The 22,190-nt window shown below is 37.9% G+C and overlaps 2 protein-coding genes across 9 annotated transcripts in view; both read right to left on the reverse strand.

Annotated features, from left to right (window-relative positions):
- The window catches only part of ehd3 (EH-domain containing 3), a 68,816-nt gene extending 59,349 nt beyond the window's left edge, over positions 1 to 9,467 (reverse strand). Inside the window, exon 1 of one of the 2 annotated variants that reach the window (XM_066676591.1) lies at positions 8,770 to 9,467. In XM_066676591.1, coding sequence (XP_066532688.1) covers positions 8,770 to 8,996 — 227 coding nt within the window. In that variant the 5' untranslated portion in view covers positions 8,997 to 9,467. Of the gene's footprint in view, positions 1 to 7,406; positions 7,588 to 8,769 lie in introns of those variants that run through there. The other variant, XM_066676592.1, reaches the window with a different exon arrangement.
- A 1,713-nt stretch (positions 9,468 to 11,180) lies between these two features.
- On the reverse strand, positions 11,181 to 17,397 carry LOC136701845 (uncharacterized). Of its 7 annotated transcripts, none has more exons than XM_066676594.1 (11): positions 16,890 to 17,397; positions 15,416 to 15,527; positions 15,182 to 15,322; positions 14,977 to 15,075; positions 14,838 to 14,888; positions 14,667 to 14,714; positions 13,925 to 13,963; positions 13,751 to 13,848; positions 12,773 to 12,932; positions 12,577 to 12,680; positions 11,181 to 11,615 (listed from the first exon to the last, which is right to left on the reverse strand). In XM_066676594.1, exons 1-11 carry the CDS (start codon positions 17,025 to 17,027, stop codon positions 11,550 to 11,552), a joined length of 1,056 nt encoding a protein of 351 aa, XP_066532691.1. In that variant the 5' UTR covers positions 17,028 to 17,397; the 3' UTR covers positions 11,181 to 11,549. The 7 variants fall into 7 exon arrangements, 5 of the variants coding, with proteins under 5 accessions (XP_066532691.1, XP_066532690.1, XP_066532692.1 ...); XM_066676593.1 differs by having other exon boundaries at positions 13,655 to 13,848; XM_066676595.1 differs by lacking the exon at positions 15,182 to 15,322 and having other exon boundaries at positions 13,655 to 13,848.
- Between the last annotated feature and the right edge of the window lie 4,793 nt (positions 17,398 to 22,190).

Genomic DNA, 22,190 nt, shown 5'->3' on the forward strand with positions numbered 1-22,190 from the left:
AAGTCCTTTTCCTCCTTGGCCTGGAAGACACGACGTCAATGACTTCCAAAAACAATTTGAAATGTGGACTCGTCAGACCACAGGACACTTTTCCACTTTGAGTCAGTCCATCTCAGATTAGCTTGGGCCCAGAGAGGCTGGCAGCGTTTCTGGGTGTTGTTGATATATAGCTTTCGCTTTGCATGGTAGTGTTAACTTGCTCTTGTAGATGGAGCGACGAACTGTGTTCACTGACAATGGTTTTCTTAAGTGTTCCTGAGCCCATGTGGTAGTATCTGTTACAGAATGATGTCGGTTTTTAATGAAGAGCCACCTGAGGTATTTCACGGATGTTGGTTTTCGGCCTTGCCACTTACTTGCAGAGATTTCTCCAGATTCTCTGAATCTTTTGATTACTGTAGATGATGAAATCCCTTGCAATTGTACGTTGAGAAAAGTTGTTCTTAAACTGTTTGATGATTTGCTCACGAAGTTGTTCACAATGTAGTGAACCTCGCGCCAACTTGCTTGTGAACGACTGAGCCCTTCGGGGATGCTCCCTTTATACCCAATCATGACACTCACCCGTTTCCAATTAACCTGTTCACCTGTGGAATGTTCCAAACACATGTTTTTTGAGCATTCCTCACTCCAGTCTTTTGTTGTCTCTGACTTTTGTTGCTCCTGTCCTAACACTTTTGGAACGTGTAGCAGGTCTCACATGAGTGAATATTTGCTAAAAAAAAAACTATTACGTTTATCTGTTGGGTGGGCAAACGGTGGGCAAACGTCATTGGTGTCGTCATTTCCGGCTGACAGTTCGCGCGCTCAGTTTGTTTGTTTGCTTGCTGCTGTTTAGTACTGTTCCTAAGCTCGTTACTTAAAATCTTTACTGTTAATACCTTGTTAACTTATCCTTGTTAGTTGTGCTTAGTGTTAGTTGTACACTGTTAAATACCACTACCATTTTATTATTGTTGTTTTCATATTAATAACTTCTCTCAATTAATAACTCCTTCTCTCCTGATTATGGCGACCGCGGAGGAACGATCTCTCTCCAGGCTCAGCACGGAGCTCGAGCAGTTGGGCCGCCGAATTCAGCGTCTCCTGGAGAAGCAGACGGAGCTCCAGCGGGAGAAGACGAGGCTCGAGGCCGCCCGCGATGCCTCCTACGCGGCCGTTGGCACGCCAGCTCCTCCGTCGCGACGGCTCCCCGGGACGCCCATCTTCACTCCAGCCCCGAGCTGGGAGCGTCAGCGTGGGCGTGGGAAGCCGAGGTCGTCTCCCCCTCTACCGCAGCCAGTCTTCACCTCTACTAACCGGTTTGAGGTGCTCAGCTCCTGGCCCTCAATTGCACCGAAAACTAAACAGGGCGGTACTCTTATCATCGGCGACTCTATAGTTAGACATTTAAGAGTCTCAGGCACAAAGAGTAAAGCTACTGTGTCCTGTCTTCCAGGTGCTCGTGTCCTGGATGTTGCCAGGCGACTTCCCTCGGCGCTGCGGCAGCGTGAGGATCTCGGCACCGTCGTTCTCCACGTGGGGACGAACGACACTTCCGCCCGCCGCAGCGAGGTCCTGAAGGAGCACTACCGTTCGCTTCTGGATACCGCTCGGAAGAAGACGGACGCCAGGATCGTCGTCTCCGGCCCCCTACCCACCTACAGACGAGGATGTGAGGCGTACAGCAGGCTCTTCGCACTCCACTCCTGGCTCCGGGTTTGGTGTGGCACTGTCGGCGTGGACTACGTCGACCACTGGGAGTGTTTTCGGGAACGTCCTGCCCTCTACCGCCGGGATGGGCTTCACCCTAGTCGTCTAGGTTCTGCAGTTCTCTCTGGGAACATCGAGGATGTTCTTCGCCAGGCTTGACTAACCCCACCCACCAGCACAAACCAGGCAAGTAGATTACACAGCGAACAGGTAAGTGATTTTAAGGATACACTTACAGATAATGGCCATTTGTTTGCCCATAGTAAGGGAATATGTACAAAGCTTGCTTTAAGAAATATAAAAATTTGTTACAGTATCAAGACTGTGTCTGTCCCCCGAATCAAACTTAAACCCAGAAAATATCAAACAGCGTGCCCCAATAACCTAATCACTATTAAACCATCAGAAACAGAGGGTAGTATCATCCCCACAGACCTAAAGTTTGGCCTACTCAATATAAGAGCACTTAACTCTAAAGCAGTCATTATACATGAAATAATAATGGATCAGAAACTTGATGTTTTATGCCTTAGTGAAACTTGGGTCAGAAATGATGATTATTTAGCACTAAATCAAGCCACTCCTACAGGCTATAAATATGTACACAGCCCCAGACTGACAGGCAAAGGCGGTGGATTATGTATAATTTACAAAAAATAATTTAATTATTAACCAAAAACATGGTTACAACTGTACTTCCTTCGAAATCATGTACATTAACATACTTAACCCCGCCACAAATAAGAACACTATCTCCTTATTAAACATTTATAGACCACCAGGGCCCTATTCAGAATTTATAAAAGAATTTGGTGAACTAGCTGCTAATTTAGCAGTGTCATGTGATAAGTTAATAATTGTAGGAGACTTTAACATTCATTTTGAGAAAAGTGATGATCCCCTAAAAAAGGCGTTCACATCAATCATAGATTCTGTTGGGTTCACACAAAATGTATCAGGTCCTACTCATTATTGTAATCACACACTAGACTTGGTTTTGTCCCTGGGCACGAACATAAAAAACCTAAATATTCTCCCTCAGTCTTCCACAGTCTCAGACCACTACCTAATTTCATATGAACTGAGTTTAGATATTAAAAAATGTACATGCCCACATTATTATCTAAAGCGCTCACTAACCCCATCTACAGCCCCTAAATTTACTGAAAACATCACTGATTTATTGACCTCAGTCAGTAGTCCAGCAGACCCACTGGAGCTGGATAGACTAACGGACTACTTAGATAACACTCTTCGATCAACTTTAGATAGTGTAGCACCGCTGAAGCGTAAAAAGCTACAACAGAAAAAACTCGCTCCCTGGTATAATGAAGAAACACTCACCTTAAAACAAACCGTAAGGAAATTAGAGCGGAAATGGCGGTCGACTAAACTGGAAGTATTTCACTGTGCCTGGAAAGACAGCCTTATCCAATATAGAAAGGCACTCGTCAGTGCACGTTCAGCACATCTGTCCTCACTGATTGAAAATAATAAACACAATCCTAGAGTACTCTTTAATGTAATCTCTAAACTTACAAACAATCGGACAGCTACTGATCCACAGATCCCAGCCATTCACACCAGCAATGCTTTTATGGACTTTTTTAACAATAAGATTGAAAATATTAGACAAACAATAAATACCATATTACTAAATCCAGCCTGTCTGTCATCTGGTGTGGATGATATAGAACAAAACATAGAAGAAAGACTAGAGGACTTTGACCCACTACCACAGCTAGAACTGGAGAAAATCATCTATTCGTCAAATTGTACGACCTGCACACTTGATGCAATACCAACAAAACTATTTAAAGAAGTATTACCAGTCATAATCAATCCCATTTTAACAATCATAAATTCATCCCTTAGACTAGGTCACATACCCAAAGCATTTAAACTAGCAGTTATTAAGCCCCTAATCAAAAAACCGAATCTTGATCCTAGTGTACTATCCAATTACAGACCCATCTCTAACCTTCCCTTCATATCTAAGATCTTAGAAAAAGTTGTGGCCCAACAACTTAGGTCATACTTGCATAAGAATAACATATATGAAAAATTTCAATCTGGTTTTAGGCCACACCATAGCACCGAAACAGCTTTAGTTAAGATAACAAACGACCTTCTTCTCGCCTCTGATCGAGGCTGCGTATCCATGCTAGTTCTACTAGACCTCAGTGCAGCTTTCGATACAATTGATCATACTATTCTGCTAGAAAGATTAAAAAACATGGTTGGAATAACAGGAACAGCCCTATCATGGTTTAAGTCTTACCTCACAGATCGCTATCAGTTTGTAAACGTAAATAATGTTTCTTCTACTCATACAAAAATGAGATTTGGAGTTCCCCAAGGCTCCATTTTAGGACCTTTACTATTCATATTATACATGCTGCCACTGGGCAGAGTTATTAGCAGGCATGGCATTACCTTCCACAGTTATGCAGATGACACACAGTTATACATATCAGCCAAACCAGATGACAAACCTACACTAAAGAAAATGGAGGACTGTGTTAAAGAAGTGAAGCATTGGATGTCATACAATTTCCTTCTGCTAAACAGCGACAAAACCGAGGTTCTCCTTCTAGGTCCAAAACCTGCTATAAATAAGGTATCAGATTTAATACATAATTTTGACTTCCCTGTTCTCCCGAGCTCATCAGCTAAAAATCTGGGTGTTATAATTGATTCAGATCTATCATTTGATCAGCATACAGGTAACATTACAAGAATAGCTTTCCTACATCTTCGGAACCTCGCTAAGTTAAGAAATTCCTTATCCCTCCCAGATGCGGAAAAATTAATTCACGCTTTTATTACATCAAGATTAGATTATTGCAATGCACTTTTATCAGGATGCTCCAGCAGAAACCTGAGTAAACTCCAGTTAATTCAAAATGCTGCAGCCAGGGTCCTCACTAAGACTAGAAAATTTGATCATATCAGTCCAGTCTTATCGGCCCTTCACTGGCTTCCAGTTAAATTCCGTATTGATTACAAAATTCTTTTACTCACGTATAAATCCTTACATGGTCTCGCCCCTGAATACCTGCGAGACCTCATCACACACTATGAACCACCAAGATTACTCAGATCTCAGGGCGCCGGCCTCTCACTAGTACCCAGAATTCATAAGACTTCAGCGGGGGGGAAAGCCTTCTCCTACAAAGCCCCTCAGCTCTGGAACAATCTTCCAGCTAGTGTTCGGGACGCAGACACAGTCACTATGTTTAAGTCTAGGCTCAAAACACACTTGTTCAGTTTAGCCTTTGGCAACTAACCTCTGTCTAGTTTAAGGTTGTCGTTTCAGGAACTCATGGACATGGAGAATCAGGGTAAACCTGGATGATGTGCTCACAATTTCTCTTGCTTGGAACGAAAGGATGTCTTTGCCTGAGCTCCTTCTGGTTTCCCTACTCCCAGTCTGTTACAGTCTGATCCGTCACTACACTAAAATATTCACATGCTCTTATTCTCTGCTGCACTCAACTAAACTAACTGCTTCCCTTTTACTGTTTTACTGTTTTTTTCTGAGAGAATGGTGGCCCACTGATGGAAGACTGTTTGCTGGATTCTCCTGCAGACCAGACCAGCTGCTCACCTTATTATTATTATTATTATGTAGCATAATGACACTTCATTGGTGATCATTTAAAATTCAATCTATAGTTTGATCAGAGGAGGATGGGTCCCCTTTGTGAGTCTTGGTTCCTCCCAAGGTTTCTTCCTCCAGCCTCGAGGGAGTTTTTCCTTGCCACTGTCGCCTTCGGCTTGCTTGCATTGGGCTTTTATTTAAATGTTCTGTTTTGAAACTGTGAAGCTGCTTTGTGACAACGTCAGTTGTAAAAAGCGCTATACAAATAAATTTGATTTGATTTGATTTGATCTGTTTGAACATTAAATATCTTGTTTTTGTAGTGTATTGAATTGAATACAGGCTGAGAAGGATTTGCAAATCATCGTACTCTGTTTTTAATGAATTATATATTTATATGTTTTTATTTATTATAAACTTGAGCCTTTCCGTCAAAAGCCTGGGGAAAAAAATAATGGACAAATAAAAAAGAATTTAATTAAATATATTCCCTGTGGATCTCTGCTATGGCTCTAACGACACGTCAACCAAGTCTGTAGACCAACCAGAGGCGTATGGAGAGAGATTAGTCTCAAAATAATTTACAAATGCGTTTCACTATTCACAAAATACCAGTCTACATTTGTTTACAATTGCATTGCAAAAATCTCTAACGTCGAAGTCTCAAATTTAAAATGTATTTGTAAATTATAGAATCTGCATTTGTGGATCAAGTCACTCACGTTTTTTTTTTTTTTTTTTGACGTATATTTGTTCATATCCTCTCGCAGGTTTTTGGATTTTGAGACTTACCTTTCGCATTTTACCCGATCCAAATATAAATACAGACTCGTTTACATATGTGGCCAGTAGGCGAACGAGCCATCGCTAGGTGGCACTGTTGTTTTAGGGTGTTTGGGGCCAACTTAAATTGAGATGCATTTGCGCAACATTTAATGTTGAGTTCAAACAAAAAGCCACTGAATTCAGCTTCATATCACAGTTTGTAGTGGATGACCACTGTGGAACGCTTTTCAAGGTGCCCTAAATTTAACGACGTTAAAGTAGAGCGGAACTTAAATAAATTCGCTACAGACTAGGATTGTCAAAATAATTTAAAATGATGCTGTATTTGGAGAGTAAAAGCCATATTGCATATTGGACTGATACGGAACACGTTGTGTTCTGTATTTTTGAGATTGAATTATTAAGACACGTGATTTGTTTCAGTGAAATCTGAAAAGAAAGTTTCAAAATCCAAAAAAAATGCAAGAGGAAAAGAACAAATATACATCAAGGAAAACCTGTGAGTGACTTGATTTACAAATGCAGATTGTACAATTTAAAAATTCATTCAAGATTTCAACTTTACAAAATATATATATATATATATATATATATATATATATATATATATAATGTAAATTTAAAGAACTGTTTTTATTTTTGCATAAAAGTATGTATCTATGAAACCCATTTATTTATGAATTTAACTGTAGACCATGAGAAACAGACTGGGATGTATTTATTTGTGAATAGTAAAACATTTTAGTCACTTGTATTTAATTTGTAGATTAACATTTAAATGAATGAACACAGTCGCTGTGCTAAAACAAGTGAAAATGTTTTTCCGTCTAAAACCAATAATACCAAAAGCCAACTTTTTTAACAACTGTTGTGTGAATTTGAGACTGTAAGTAATCACTTTCAGTTCTTAGAAACCTTATGAATTAACAAAATTATTTGTACCATTTAGTATTTGAGCCATTAGTACCTAATATTCATTCATATACACAATTTGCAGATCTGTAGATGTCACAAATTGCTCACAGAGGGTGAGAGTCAATTGGAGATTTATTACACTCAATACATGAACCAAGGTCAAAACCAGAAGAAATATTCCAAAAATTTAAGAATCAGTACAAAGAGATCCAAAAAGACAAAAACAAGTCCAAAAGACCAAAATAAGTATCAGAGAAAAGGTCAGAAAAACAAAACATGTTTAGGAAATAGGTGTCTCAGAATTGCAGAAATAGCTCAAACTATACTCTGCAACTATGTTGACAAAACAGAGAGCTTAAAGGAACACTATATAATTGCAGCTGCAAAATCATTGTGATGCTTCACTGACCTGTAATAGGGAGAATAGAGCCTCTGTCGTTACTACTCTCGGCTCAGCACTGCAGAAACTGCACTATAAAACATTTGAAGGAGGGTATGAAACCACCCGTTCCCATCCCTATTAATTTCAGTACAGTGCTGTAAACATTAATTGCACTTGGTGGGGGTGGGGGACAGAAAAGTCTTACCTAGCATTTCTAAATGAGCAGAAAAACTGTGTTCTGGTGCTGGGAACACACTAAATGCCAATTTATGTTTTTTTTTTGCCATAGCTTGCACAAGTGTCCTATGTCATTGTTAAAGTATATACGCCTGCATCTGTGTCTCTCTGAAATTACATCACCAAACCACTCTAGCTGAGTTTCAAACATCTTCTTCAATCCTATGTAGTACACAATGTAGTGGTATTAGTTTTTCAAATATTTAAAGTGCACTATTTAGGGAGTATAGTGTAGAGGAGTTAATATTTCTGGACTTTTTGAGCAACTTGAACGTATTCGTACAACTGCTCGTACAATTAGTTGTTGTGGTCTGCGTAGATGCGAGGAGTTACATTTTTGGAGAGGTCTGCATCAGGCCGCTCTGCCTGTGGTATAGCTATAACACAAAAACATAAAATGGGCTTAATACTCTAGAGAAAACCTCTGTTGGTTTGGAGGGGCAGCACCTTGGGTGCATGTAATACTTGATATAACATCAATTATTGTATTTAATCTTTGGCCATTTCTGCTGGGTTCATCAGTGTCAGACTAATTAAAGACATTCTATTATGTACATTATCATTTACAGAATTTGCAGAATTTAGACCAAGCTGAATGTTTTCTTCTTTAGAGAAGTTTGGTACCCAAGTTTAAATTTATGGTGGATTGGACCCACTGCGACCCTGAACTGGATTAGTGTACACAGATAATGAATGAATGAATGAATGAATGAATATTATAATTGAGGAAGTTAATTCCAGATTTTACCAACATAGTAATGACGTTGTTCAGTGAAATGCATATTATTGTTAATGTTAGACTATTCTAAATGAAATTTAATTGCACCCTCAACAAGAAGAACAGTGACATGTTGCTCATTGTTAATCAATCCAAGTGCAAACTTTACTTAAATTTGTAGTGAAAGAGCTGATTAATTCTGTTGAAAAATGTAAAAATTATATTCAATGACAAAAGAATAAAGGTGTAAAGAGGATCCATACTCAGTTGGTCTCTAGAACAATTTCATAGCCCATTAGAGTGTAAAAAAAAAGAAAAATATATAAAGGCCAAGTTTATATTTACTATTTCATCAAGTAATATACTATTTCATCTATATTAACCATCTCTAGAAAATAGGTTTAATGAGAGACTTGAAAATACAGTAAAGTTTACCGTATGAAGCTGGTTTTCCCAGTGGAATATTGTCCCACCAAGAGAACCATGGGTTTATTGTCGAAGTCTGCATCCTCCAGAGCTGGCGAGTGAAACTCGTGGAATTTGTAGTGCTCCTCCAGAGGCAATAGTTTGGTTTTGTAAAGCTTCTTCAGACCATCACTGACGGTCTGAAAGACCTCAGGATCCCTTTTCCTTCTGTCATCGGTTCCCAGCCAGCTGAACATTATGCAATTTTAGATAAAAGCACCTTATATATTTTACAGCTCACAGTACTGAATGTATTTTTTAATAGAGAACGTGCAGTATAACGATGAGAGCTGATCCTGTTTCACATTCAAAACACTGACACGGTTACACTGACATTATTCATTCACCGAGCCTGCACAGGCCGAGCAGAACCTGAACGCTCTTAATTGAATATAGATCCCAGAACAAAAACAGCCCACGTTAAGAACAGAACGAAAATACTAGTCGTGTGCAGACAACATCCATGGCCAAAGGTTGCAGGAAAACCCGGCAACGCTAATGCGTCCTTAAAAGAAAACACCGGCTTAACGGATAGTCTACAAAGAAAGGTCTGCATCAAAAATCGAAACGAAGAAACGCGACACTTAGAAAGCAGACAGCTTCCCCCCGTCGGATTTAAATAAAAGAGCACCGTAGAAACCCGACACTGGATCAGCCCAAGTGAGGGTAAAACCCCACCCACAGAGAGAGAGAGAGAGAGAGCGAGAGAGAGAGAGAGATTCCTACTTCACTTCAGATAGATAGATAGATAGAGAGAGAGAGAGAGATATTTTCATTCCTACTTCCTGCGCCCTACGCAGGCTGGGTCGAATGACGACGCATTTTTTTTTTTTTTACAAATTTCCATGCGCTGTAAACCACGACTGATAATACACCTTTTGTAGTAATCTCTTGACGGTAACATAGTTATTTGTATTGAAATATATAAATATTATTTATTTTATTGATATTCGGTGCACTTTTATGTGTGGTGTGATTTGGGATTCAGCCCGAGTGAGGATGCAGTGTTATTTTACCAAATGGCCCGCTGAACCCAAAACATCCACATTTAGCACGTTATCATTAATTCAATTCTTTTATATACGTAAAGGAGAAATATGTAATACTGACACCAAGCGTTTAAAATCGGAACTAAAATTTCAAAACACGAGAGCTGCCTCCTCAGGAGTGAAGCTCCAACTGGTTGCCAGTTTGAGTAAAACTGAACGACCAAGCAAGAGACGAGTTTAACAACTTGGGCCATAATAGCTAAGAATGTGCCATAATTAACATATTTACACAGAAATGTGTTCCTAATCTCACTAAAACATGTACCTACGCAAAAATGCGGCCGCTATTTCCCTGCATTTACATTAATTTTCTGGCCAAATCCACCTCAGTTATTTACTGGAGTCAAGCTATCCGCACTTTGGAAACTGACAGTCAAGCCATCCGCGCTTCAAATCCGAATGCACGTATAGGCGCGTCATTACGGTTTTTCATTGCGGAGAACACCACATCCGCTTTGGGACAGATAGAGAGTCTGAAACCCGCGTTTGAGCAGCGATGTCTCTGTTAATAAATAGATGCACGCAATACTAAAATGGACTAAATGGGCTAAAATTAACAAGCCATTAGGAATATATTTCGTTTTAAATCACTTTAAAGAGGCAAAACATGCTTTGATTATTTCATATATTTAGGTATTTTTTACTTTTCTATAAACACTTATCTGGCTTTGAATAGTAATCCTGGTGGACATGTAGAAATACAGATTACATTTTATGTCATTAAACAGAGGGACCTCACTGTATAACATTCTCATGGATTTATACTGAAAACCTACCAATATGGATTTCTCAAAAATTACCCATAATGCCTAAACCATTCCACTGTCATTAAAAAGAGGGGCATCTTGGCTATCAGCTGTATGATTTTGGTAGAATTCACTATGTACTTTTCTCATAAACTCATACCCAGCAAACACAGCTACGTATTCACAACGTGGTAAAAACCACTATATTAGTCATTTGGAACGTTGTGTAAATATTGTCAGAAAGTCAAAATGAAACACTTTATAGGGTTGTCACAACGTTTTTGTGCAACATTACACTACCATTCAGCAACAGATTTGCAACATTCCAGAAGGCCCCTTTCCTGTATTCTGCAACATTCTGACAACCTAAAATGTAATTACTCATTTATAGTCACAAAGTAGACATAAAGTTACATCACATTATGCAAATACTGTTCTATATTTCTCATAGTAACATTGTCAGTGCATTTTTCCTGATCCACATCATCAATCATTTTTAGTCTGTTACAAAATACGGACATTACTGTGGCCAGAACAGAGATACTTAAAAAACGAGATATCATAGATTAAATTATGTCATCCATTTTGTTTTCATATTTCAGCATAATTACATGATAATGTACTTGTCATAGTTTTGTTTCCAAAATTGCAATGATGCAAAACATAACTACAAGCATTACACAAACATAATAAATATCAGACAATCACAATAAAATTCAGAATGCAGTTTAATCAAAAATAATTTTACAAAAAGAGTATGCACGTTTATACACATTACACACAAACACAAACATACACTCTTTACAACAGTTAAGCTCCATCCACTCACATTGAAGTTAAGAACAAATTTTAAACACAGAGCACAATAAACAGGAGTCAGTCAGAACAAAGTTCATTTATTCACACAACAAAAACAGTCTGATGAATTCTAAGGAACAGTGAGGTTGGAAAATGTTCATGTAGAAGTAAAGAAATTATAAGATGGTGATTCAGATTCCACTGGGTCTGAGTTCGCCAAAGGCTGTGGAGGGGAGGAAATGAGACAATTCAAAAGTGATGAACATTGCTTGTATCCCTATAATTGTGCTACAATTGCCATATAAGGAGCACTGTGTAAGATTTAGTGACATGTAGCAGTGAATTGGAAAATCCCTCCCTTCTGGTGCATCCCCATCTTCTCTGCACCTATCCAAGTTTTTAGTGGGGCTCATTCTTTCGTTTTTTTTTCTACTGCACAGATATAAGATATAAGTTTGGTGCATGTACTGAGAGCAAGGCAGAAAACGCATGTCTCGAGCTGCAGCACCTGCATGGCCAAACATCATCATCTATGAAAATGATCACTGAATTCATGTTCTGTGACTCTTGAACATAACCATCTAAAAAACTTTTATCTAAATTTTTATTGCTTTGGAGAGCGGCTCCTTGTTTGCACGTGGTCATGCACTGTGAAATGCCATGCATCCCAAAAGCCCCTGAGTGTTTATATCCAACAAAAAATAATGGAAATCAGCATGAAGCTTCCTGTCAATTTGCAAACCTACAGAAAAGTGATGTATGAAATTACGAAATCAATCCAAGGTTCAGATGGAGTTTTTGTATGTGAAAGTAAACCAACTATGAGCTTCTTGCCCAACCAATTCCAGAAACGATCCTAGGTGAGGATTTGAGTATATGGGACTGGAAGTATGAAAGGTTAACAGTAGAAGTGACTGACATCTGACTGGTACAATGACCTCATGCAAGCTGTGCAGTGTTTTTGCCTCCTTAAAGTATGTTTTACTGTCAAACAAATGTTGAAAAAATAAAAATCGGTGCATCCCTACTTCTAATACCTAATGATGCTTCTCATAATGCTTCTAGCACACAGATTTGTAGTTACAGGTGATTATACTCTAATAAGCATATGGTTTTATATTGCATTTCTGCTAATTACTCCCCTAAATCTTACACACTGCATGTTTCACTAGATTTTTACTTACATTCCCTTTTCGTCGTGCAATCCCTGGTGCATGCTTCAGAGTTTCAGATATGTGAGCCTCAATGTCTGCTGCGTTTGATCCTGGTTGGCTTCTCATCACTGCTTCTGCATAGATGAAGCATACATTTTTAAACCCAATCAACATTGATTTTTTTCCATAAACATCTAAGCTCGCAAGTACAGAGAAATACACTCACTCATTATTACTCTGTAAATGGTTAGATTCTGAAGTGAGATTTTCCCTTTCCTTCCTTTCAGACTAAATGAAGCCCATATTCTTGAGGATGCAATTGTGCGCATTGTACGTCTTACTGAATCTCCAAGGGAATGCCCCCCTAAGGTGGCAAGGTACCTGACCTATGAAGAGAATTGTATAGTTTACAGTTTTAATTTTCCTATTTATTGGAAATATTTCAACTTATAAACAATGGATTGATGGTGCGTATGAGAGGGTTTGATGGTGTGTGTGAGAGAAAGTTTAATGGTGAGTGTGAGAGCGTTTGATGGTGTGTGTGAGAAGTTCAATGGTGTGTATAAAAGGGTTTGATGGTGTGTCAGAGTTTGATGGTGTGTATGAGAGGATTGACAGCGTGTGTTAGAGGTAAGTTTGAAATGGTTATTTAGTAATGAAAATGGTTTTATATTTACATTGATAAGTCAAAAAAAAACCTTTTACAGATTAACAATTAAATGGTTCTTTGCATCATGAAGGGTTTCTTCAGATTGATTGAAAATGTGCTATAGACGGTTTCTGTATAGTGCCTTTAAGAGAAGAGTTCTGTATGGCACCAAAAATGGTTCTATTGTTACAAGCTTAACATCATAACAATAGAAGATTACTTTTCTGAAAAGAACCATCTATAGCACATTCTCCATCAGTCTGAAGAACTCCTTCATGATGCAAAGAACCATTTAATCATGCAAAAGGTTCTTCGAGTGTTCAGGGTTCACACCATTTCCCTTAATAAAGAATCCTTATAAAACCATCAATTTTAACTGTGTAGTTGTCTATGCTGCATTTAAATTGGATTTGTAATTATGAATTTATTTTATATCATTGGATTAATTGAGCTTGTCACCATTTTTCTTTCTTCTTCTTCATCTTTCAGCTTAATTTCAATCTTATTAAAACCCTCCATATCATCCACAGTGACAAACTCCATATCCATTGGCACCTCACTTCTAGCATTAATCAGCTGTTTAAGGAGAAGGCTTTGTTCCTCCTGCTTCTGCAGTAGCTGGTCAAGTTTCATGAGGACATGCATTTGAAAATCTATGAAACAGAATTTTGTCAATATAATTTCCAAACATTATCAATAACATTAATGAACACTTACAAAGAAACTTACTGTCTCTTTGAGGAGGGCGCTCTGGTTGAATGGGTGGTCCTAAAATAATTGCAGAAAACATTTATATTCTTAATATTCTGTTAAAATTCCAACAGGCAAAGGCTGTGTAGTAAATTATTATTTTACTGGTTGTTTTCCATATAAACAAACATCACTGTCTGAGGGCTAATGCTTCTCATAGTCACAATTCAGCAACTGTTGAAATGCAACAGAGACATTTCCACAGTATTTGCTATAATGTTTAAAAGTACAAACAAACAATTTTTTTGTTTTTCAGATATCAGCAGCCTGCATTTCTTGTCATTCATGCATGTTCTAAATCATTCCAATCAATGCCCACTCTTAATTATTCTAACTAATGCTGCTCTGTGTGTGTATGTATGTGTGTTTACTGCCCCTAATCCCTAGTATGAGAGTGTGTTCACTGCCATGAATGAGTTAAATGCAGTGGTCAAACTTTGTTGTACTATTGTACAATCATAAAGCATGTAAGAAGTAGTAAGATGTAATGCTTCAATCAAATCAGCATTTTGGCTTCCAATATTATATTAAGATTCTTCACTGACAAATATAAAAGTCACAATAAAGCCTTAAAACTAGTCAAGTAAACTAGAAAGGGTACACGAAACAATAATAATAATAAAATAAATAAATAAATAACAATGTACATTTTCCATACATGAAAACCAATACCAAACCTGCATCACAGAAAATAAAACAAAATGTATTCTCTGTAACTCACTTTGGGCCATTTCCAGTTCTCTACCCACAACCACAGGAATCTCGGACCCTATAAGTAACATAATAATGTCTACATTATTTCATTTATTTGACCATGCCAGATTTTCCCTTCTATTATTGTTTGTATGTATATGTGCATGTGGCTGTTTGTTATAAAAAGAAAATAACTCACAATTCGGCAAACTTGCTGGTTCTCTTGCCATATCCAACCCTCTTTCCATATCTAACACAGGCAATATAAACATTACATATACATGAATGCATTCAGACATACAACAGTTTTAATATTGATCAAATAAATAATGCCTTACCTTGGTAGAGAGCACATCTTGTTTGTGCAAGAAAGTCAGACAATCTAGGTGGAGATCTAGCTTGAACTTTAGGACCCTTGGTAGGTTGGAAACTATCATCTGCAGCACACAGTTAAGTAATATTTACTGATATATTGAACACCAAATTCTTAATATATTAAGACACATTGCCCTTTAAAATACATGCATCATATTAAATATTTACCATCCTCACTGGCAGAGGTATAACACAAATAGCGAGATGGTGGCCTCTTTTCCCTTAGCTTCTTCCCACTCCCATCTGACTCCTCTAAACAAGAAGTGTTCTCTGCCTTCCTCATTAGCTGATGAGCTGTTTTATAATCAACTTTGCAAAGAATTGGTGCCCAAGAGTTAAAATATTTGCTTCTAAACAATTAACAATAATGATTACAATGAGCCTTCAGAAATTGATACACACCTGATGATTTAAAAACTCTGACTTCAAGTTTTTTCCACAACGCTTTGTCGGGCAAAGATCCACGTTGAATCAATTTTTGTTTATTTTTAGGTGGCCAGTAGCAAAAGTGTCCCTAAACATATAAGTGAAGTTGAATTACTTTGATGGGCCTCAACCTTTGTTTTGCAAACTCTCATATTTGCTGCTTTCTAGATTTAATTAAGCAGCGATTTTCTACGTCATTCAAGTGAGTGTGTTTAAGGAAAACATCAAAATGTGCATGTAAGGGCTACTCTAAAGCCAGAACAGGAAGCCATAAAATTTACTAGCATTTCAAGTTTACTAGCAAGTAAGATCATGTTACATACTTTCAATACTACTCTTGAAACACTGGACAAGCTTTACAGACTGGTGACAAAAATCCAATTTAACAAAATAGTAAATTGCAATACACATGTCTAAAAATGTAAGGAGTATTGTTAATTTCATATTAGTGTTATATATTAAATGATCCTAGGATCAGGGACTACCTACCTTAAATCTACATTCACTGTTCTTTTATTAGCTCCACTGACCATACAGGAGCACTTTGTAGTTCCCCCTGTTATTCAATGGACAGGACCCATACAGAACCCCCACAGAGGGTATGATTTGGGTGTTGGATCATTCTCAGTGCTGCAGTGACACTGACATTGTGGTGGTGTGAGTGGATCCGACACATCAGTGCTTCACACATCAGAGCTTTTAAAACCTATGCACACTCACTGTCCACTCTAATAGACACTCCTAACTTGTTAGTCCACCATGTAGATGTAAAGTCAAAGACAGTAGCTGATCTGGTGCTGCAGAGTTTGTATAGGTTTTCCTCTAGTCCATCAGTGGACACAGGATGCAGCACACAGGACACTGTTGGCTGGAAATTTTTGGTTGATGGACTATTCTGAGTACAGCAGTGACCCTGAGGGCTTTAAAAATTCAGCAGCTGTGTCTGACCTCTTGTGCCAGCACAACACACACTAACACATCACCAACACGTCAGTGTCACTGCAGCGCTGAGAATGATCCACCACCCAATTCATGCCTGCTCTGTGCATCCTGTAGTGGTTCTGACCAATGAAAAACAGGGTGAAATCAGGATAAGAAAGTACGCAGAGAAACAGATGACTGCAGTCTAAATGTAGAACTACAAAGTGTTCTGGTGTTTTCAGTGGAGCTGATAAACTGGATGATGAGTATAGACACAAGGTAGGTTTTCCTAATTCAGTGTATAAATTGTTAACTACCTTAGTGTTTTAAACTGTAAGCTCTAAACTCTAACAGTATTTTAACTGAAATGAGGTTTTGTCAGCATACTGTAAAGTTCATACCTGTGTACAAACCAGTATGGATAGGTCAATTGTCATAGGTTTTGTTATAAAAACTACAAAAAACTGTGTACCAATCACATAATAATGGTATAGGAATTACATGCATTACATTAAAATAAAAATCTTACTTCAGATGTTCTCTCCACCCAGGAATCCGGGACAACAGCCACACTTCGCTCTTGTACAAATTCAAGAACTGAATACATACTGTTAACATATAAAAAAACATATATAAGTTGGTTATCTGATATTCTATTGCACGTCATCAACTTAACCTTGAATCCAGTTTCTAGTCCTGAATTTTAAATAATTATTTATGTTTTGCGCTGCCTACCAGTGTTTAGTCTAGTCATTTTAGAATTCAGGAGCAGTAAACTGATTCAGGATTTGGAGTCGAAGACCTGTGCTGTATTATTGATGCTGAATGACAAGCAAATGTAAATATGAGGTACCTGACTTTTTTCTTGGCCACGAAATTTCACAATTCCATTTTACAATTATTGAATTCATTATTTATTCCTTGTTTGTTCATTTACATATATACATAGTTCTTGTTATTGCTGGGACGGCTAGTTACTGAATGCAGTTCATTCATTCACTCCTTATGAAGAAGGGTAAGGTACAAAATATGATTTCCTCGGTGAATTCTGATTGCCCTTTTCATGATTTTATTTTTTGGCACCATCCTTATGGTCATGTCTCCACAGTGAAATGTATATGCTCCAATGAATGTTGAATCACATGGCTCCACAAACATTGGCATTGGTTGGCTATAAATGCGGCACAAATATCCATTCTTTGTGTCATCAACAATTTCACAACACTGTCCATCCACTGACAGAAAAGCATTATCTGGTGTGTGACAAGTGAATGTTTCTCCTCTTTTTTTGGTTTGTAATGCCATTCCTGTCTCACTCTCCCAAATTCTTTTTGCAATCTGCACTAGTGGGTTTTTAGGGGATCTAACCATTTTCTTCAGTGTCTGCATGTAGTTCTCAAAAGGAAATCCAGAACAGTTATCCAGAGAATCATGAATGATTCCATCAGTTGCTATATGTAGCAAAGAATGCACATTGTATATTAAAAACTGAGATCCATATAGGTCCCTGCCTTCAGCTACAAAGTACTCCAAAAGACTTTGTGCATACATCCCATATTGTTTCACGTGGTCAGGACTTAACAAAATGCACAGTGCAACACTGAAACAAAGAAAATGCTCATATAGGTCTTGTCTAAGTACACCAGGCAAAACAACTTTACCTGTATATAGCATAAACTGTCTAAGTTCAGTTGCCTTCCATCTGTCTAGGTGTTTCAGACTCCTGGGTCTTCGGGCAAAACATGTAGGAATGTTTTTCTGGAGATCTATGAGCCTAGTACTAACAATTTCAACCTGTCCTGCAGACATCATTGTCTCCCTGCTTCGTCCTCTTTCTCCTCTTGTCCAGATGAGTAGTAATTTTTTCATGACACCAAGACAAGTCTGGTGCATATAATCAATTGGAAAAGCTTTTACCATGTCAATTGGTAGTTCACAAAATGGTGTACCACCATGATGGTGTTCAGCTTGGCTCTGTGTACGGAATGTCCTATCTGTTCTGAGAAATAAGTGATCTATTTGTTGGTATGTCACAGTATTCTGCCAGGTGCCTCTCTGGTGACATCTATCACACCCATAGTAAGCAGAGTATTGCTTGGTGTTTTTAACCATTGCACGTGCAGGTGCATCACAGACAACACATTTTATTTTGATTTTGATATTCTTTCCTCCTATGTCAAAACCATTTTGTAGTACATCTTTTAGATCAGAAATGGCATCTTCAAGAAAGGACAAGTCTGTTGGTCTATGGTTTCCTGAGGTTAGAGTGAGAGGGAAGACAAATAATGGATCTAAATGCACTGCGCATAGCACTGGCCACAAGCAAGTTGCTGAGCTCTTAAATAGTGGCAGCCCATCAATATTTAGGGAAAGCTCCAAATACTCTAATGATGCTATTTTGTCCTGTGAATAGCGTTCCATTAGTCTTGACAGTTGGTGTCTTAATTGAAAATGTACATACTGCATTCCAGATTTAATTGTTGTTTCTACAGATCTAGCTGTCTTCAGAAGTGTGCGGGTGGTTAAAGGTACTGTTAAACCAACAGAGCTAAGGATTTTCAAAAGATCATCAACAGCCCTATGTGAAACACTGTTATCATTCACCCAGCATGCAAGCTGTTTCTGTATATCTTGTTTCAGCTCCTTTTTCCTCAGACTTGACTGAGAGGGAGTTGTTGCATTATATGTACATGTGTTACATGCAACACTGCAGCCAATCTCAACAGTGGCATCTTCGCTGTTTGCCTCAAATAAGGAATAATTGCAGTCAGTCTCATTGTCTTCCTGGCTGTATTCCTCAGACAAGTAAGGACTGCAAATTGTCCCTACAATAGGCTCCTGGCTGCTTGCCTCAGATATGAGAGAAGAAATTGTTATCATATTTTTTTCTGTTTTGTTTTCTGAGACCCCTAATCCTCCAAGAATTCTCCTGGCTGATCTCCATCTTTTGAGGTAGTCTTTCCTGCTCCATCCTCTTTTAACCATCCTTAAATATTAAGAGGTCCAATTTAAAGTCAGAAACTCATCAACTGTTATCACAAATCCATTATTATATTGCTGTAAAATAAGAGTGTAGGAGTGACTGGGTCATTAAATAATTTAAAATATAATTTACTCTGACATGCCAAATGTCGTAGAATAGCAGTTTGTGAATTGATTATTAAGTGATGTTACCTTAAAAGACTGTTTGAACGACGTGATAGTGGGTGCCAGACAGATGGGACATAACATTTTCAAAGTTTTGTGGCCATTTAATATTACTCAATCCATTGTACAGGGAATACATCATAGAAGGCATTACCACCCACAGTTTATAGCACAGTGTCCACCCACAAGAAGACCTACCAGAGTGCCTCTGTTCAAACCATGAAACCAAACACCACATTACATGGGCTCAGAAGGTTGCTAAAAGGACGCTAGAAGACTGGCAACATGTGGCTTGGTCCAATGAATCGGTTGTTTTGGACTGATTGTACAGTGTGTATGTGACCCAGACCCCATGAAGACATGGACTGGTGGACCTTGTGCTCCCATATCCTGCTGAAGCTAAAGAACATTGCACTGACCTGTGATTGCTTGTCTTGGTAAAGTCTTCGATTATGTATTCCTTGCACATGTTATACTGTAGATAGAGGAATGTTAAATGCCCACTCAACTTTGGAAGTGGAACATGCCATCTGTCTGACACATGCTCTCTTGCCTTTTCCAAACTCTGATAATATATGTCGCCTTGACATTAGCATGCTGGCCAATGTTCAACCTCACTCACAGGATAACACCTCACAATGTATACAGGTACGGGCATTGCCAAGTCATCCTCTGAGGTAACACTTGAAAATCAATTTACATAACGCTACTCCATGACATTTGGCATGTCACTGTACATTAATAAATATCGCATTGGGAAAATAAATATTACAAACTATTCATTTACAGTATTTTTACATATTTTAAAAATTCTTTGAACAATAAATTGATAAATAAATATACATTGATGTATAATGAGTTAATGCATGAGTTCATTATTCTGAATAATTCATTTTTGTTTAGAGCATCCTTGATAGTGTCCTAATTACCCGAGACCTGTAAATTTGCACATTAGTAGTATTTAAGTGTAGAATAGAAACGTTTTAAACATTTTAACTAAAGTAAATGGGTTTTACATTATTGAGAATATGGATTAAAAACTTTTGTATTATTATTCTAAACTTCTAAATGGTAGGTTAGACCTATACGCAATTATTAATTACGAGATGATAAATGTATTTCAACATGTGGACGACAGGAAAACGGAAAAAAGAAATGCACACATTAAGTCCAGCTACCTCATAGTATCCACATAACACAACAGCAAGTGAAATTGCCTACAATTTATTGTTTGGGCAGTTAAAAGGTAGACATACCAAGACATTTATGTGAAATGCGTCTGACTGAACTTACAGTGAGATGCGTTAGCATTTGCCAATTAACCCATTCATGGCACTCGCAGTCACTCAAACTCTCTTTTGTTCAGACACACACCTCTATCAACATTTCCCTCAGTTGTAGCTATACAGTACGATGGCAAAAAGACAAAAGTATTTTGTCTATTGTAGTCATAGGAGTTTTAGAATCAGAAGAGTCGACTCACAACACCCTTTTGCCACACTAATACTCGTTTAAAACGTCAAAATAACTTCAGGACCAACGAAAAAGGCAGGCAACTATTGGAAGAGGTGTGGGACTCGAATGCTCTTTAAAATTATAGTTTTAAATATTAGTATATTAGTATAACTTATTAGTTATACGTTCTGTTCAGTAACATTAGCTAACTAGCTAACATCAATTGTACAAATAATGCTGATAAACTAAGCAAGAATACTGACCTATCTACCCAGAATTGTCTGTAAATGGGGACTATGGTAGTACGTATATAGTATACAAAATATACATTCGAAAATGTTCTAAAATTTATATTTTATAGTCATTATTTATAAATCACTCACCTGAAATCCTGTGAGACAGTGAAACAGAATCTGGAAATACACAGTAATTCAAGTTCTTCATAATTTTGATAATTATTAACTTTCAAGTTGTTAGGATGTTGGAGTTGGGGGGGTTAGAGGTGGTTCGGTATAGGTTGGAAACTAACCCTTGCTGTCTATGTTTTTGAACATAACCCACATGACAATCAAATGAGAGCATCCGTCCGCTAAAGAGAAACCCAGAGCACAGCATGCCATGCTTATGTAACTGCAGGGAAGAGACCACTGATGCAACAGCAGAATATATAGTGCCTTGCGAAAAACTGAAAAGTGGGGCAAGCAATATTATTCGGCCCCATTGCGTTAATAATATTGCATACCCCATTTTTCAGTTTTCTATTTGATATTTTATTTTATTCATGATTGTGTCCCACTTGTTGTTGATTCTTCACAAAAAATTAAAAGTTCATATATTTATGTTTGAATCCTGAAATGTGGCAAAAGTTTGAAAAGTTCAAGGGGGCCAAATACTTTCGCAAGGCACTATATATTCTGCTGTTGCATCAGTGGTCTCTTCCCTGCAGTTACATAAGCATGGCATGCTGTGCTCTGGGTTTCTCTTTAGCGGACGGATGCTCTCATTTGATTGGTTGTCATGTAGGTTATGTTCAAATACATAGACAGCTAGGGTTAGTTTCCAACCTATACCGAACCACCTCTAACCCCCCCCAATTCCAACATCCTAACAACCTGAACGTTAATAATTATCAAAATTATGAAGAACTTGAATTACTGTGTATTTCCAGATTCTGTTTAAAAACAGCTGTGCAGTCTGCCTTCAAAGCATCACAGAAAAACAACTGTAA

Source organism: Hoplias malabaricus, chromosome 7, assembly GCF_029633855.1.
Source record: "Hoplias malabaricus isolate fHopMal1 chromosome 7, fHopMal1.hap1, whole genome shotgun sequence".
In the NCBI taxonomy this organism is placed as follows: Eukaryota; Metazoa; Chordata; class Actinopteri; order Characiformes; family Erythrinidae; genus Hoplias; species Hoplias malabaricus.